We start from the raw sequence: 2,013 nt of genomic DNA on the forward strand, positions 1-2,013 counted from the left end.
CAGTCGCTCAGTTGTGTCCGACTCTTTGTGACCCCATGAATCGCAGCATGCCAGGCCTCCCTGTCCATCACCAACTCCCGGAGTTCACTCAGACTCACGTCCATCGAGTCAGTGATGCCATCCAGCCATCTCATCCTCTGTCGTCCCCTTCTCCTCCTGCCTCCAATCCCTCCCAGCATCAAAGTCTTTTCCAATGAGTCAACTCTTCGCATGAGGTGGCCAAAGTATTGGAGTTTCAGCTTTAGCATCATTCCTTCCAAAGAAATTCCAGGGCTGATCTCCTTCAGAATGGACTGGTTGGCTCTCCTTGCAGTCCAAGGGACTCTCAAGAGTCTTCTCCAACACCACAGTTCAAAAGCATCAATTCTTCGGTGCTCAGCTTTCTTCACAGTCCAACTCTCACATCCATACATGCCCACTGGAAAAACCATAGCCTTGATTAGACGGACCTTTGTTATCTAGGTTGGTCATAACTTTCCTTCCAAGGAGTAAGCGTCTTTTAATTTCATGGCTGCAGTCACCATCTATAGTGATTTTGGAGCCCAGAAGAATAAAGTCTGACACTGTTTGCATTGTTTCCCCATCTATTTCCCATGAAGTGATGGGCCCAGATGCCATGATCTTCATTTTCTGAATGTTGAGCTTTAAGCCAACTTTTTCACTCTCCACTTTCACTTTCATCAAGAGACTTTTTAGTTCCTCTTCACTTTGTGCTCCCATTAAAGGCCAAGCTCTCAAGGAGCATGGCATTTAAGACCTTCCTCAGTTGGACTTGCAGCTGCTCACCCATCCTATCTTTCTCAGTCTCTGGAATGCCCCAGGTTTCTCCCAGTCCCACAGACTTTTTCCCATGCTGTATGCTGGACCGGGGTCTCTACTGTGTTTTGTCTTCACTGAAGCAGTTCACCTGCCTTCATCTTTTTGTATAATAATTCTCCCTGTCCTTTAAGGCCTAGTACTTTGTATTGGACTATAACATTTATATTCAATACTTCCTTTACTGTATGTGGATAGTCGTGAAACATCTATCTCTGCCAGATGTATTAAACTCAGGACAGAGCTCTAGCTGCTTTTAATTTTTCTCTATCCTTTGTCTTTTCTTTGCCCCAGGCAGTTGCTCATATTATATGTTTAATAAATGCTTATCGAACTTTTTAAATTTGGAAGACTTACTAGCTCTTTTTTAGAAATCTTTTGAGTTTCTGAATTAAAATCCATGAAAAATATGAAGACTTAAAAATATCCTGTTCTGTATGTGGTCTGAAATAAGACTCAAGATTAGTATAATAATGGTTAATAATTTTTTATGGTTGGATTTTGATTTTAAATATGCTTTAAATTTGTTTCATCTAAGATTTTGAAAAGTGTTATTAACATGTTGTCTGATACGTTTTTGCTCTCTCCCTCAAGAACAACCATAATGCAGAAACTTCACATTCATTTACTAAGCAAGAAATTGAAATATCTTTTTGCAATTTTTCTTTCCAGTGCACATGACATACCTAAGCAGCCAGTGGTACGTTTTAAAAGGAATAAACATCACAAAGGATCCATTTACTGTGTGGCCTGGAGTCCCTGTGGGCAGTTACTTGCGACAGGGTCAAATGACAAATACGTCAAAGTGCTGCCCTTCAATGCAGAGACTTGTAATGCAACAGGTAGGGGCCGAGTATGTAAGCAATAGCCTCCTAGTGTGTTCTTTATGTTTCCCCATGTGTGTCTCTAATACAGCTCTGTACTGTTTTTGGTAAAATCCAAGAATATACCCTTAAAAATTGTTTACAATTGCTTGCATTCATGAGGCATTATTCTTTTTTAGTAAGTTCTTACAAGGTGGCTGGGTGAATAACTTCCAGACTTGTATTCGTGAAATTTTCTAGAGTATCTGTTTTTTTCTTTCATTTTCTTTTGAGATTTATCTTGGCTTTTAAGCCAAGAAGATAACTCTGTATATGGCTCTGTTTTAGTGATGGTGGTAACTGAATCGATATTTTGATTTCTTTTTTTTTTTTT

The 2,013-nt window shown here is 39.7% G+C and overlaps 1 protein-coding gene across 3 annotated transcripts in view; it reads left to right on the forward strand.

Moving 5' to 3' along the window:
• Positions 1 to 2,013, forward strand: part of WDR47 (WD repeat domain 47) — a 45,176-nt gene that overhangs the window by 35,647 nt on the left and 7,516 nt on the right. For all 3 annotated transcript variants that reach the window (XM_010830927.1, XM_010830928.1, XM_010830929.1), the window contains one exon: positions 1,489 to 1,658. In XM_010830927.1, coding sequence (XP_010829229.1) covers positions 1,489 to 1,658 — 170 coding nt within the window. The remainder of the gene's footprint in view (positions 1 to 1,488; positions 1,659 to 2,013) is intronic.

Source organism: Bison bison, unplaced genomic scaffold, assembly GCF_000754665.1.
Source record: "Bison bison bison isolate TAMUID 2011002044 unplaced genomic scaffold, Bison_UMD1.0 scf7180017864519, whole genome shotgun sequence".
Lineage (NCBI taxonomy): Eukaryota > Metazoa > Chordata > Mammalia > Artiodactyla > Bovidae > Bison > Bison bison.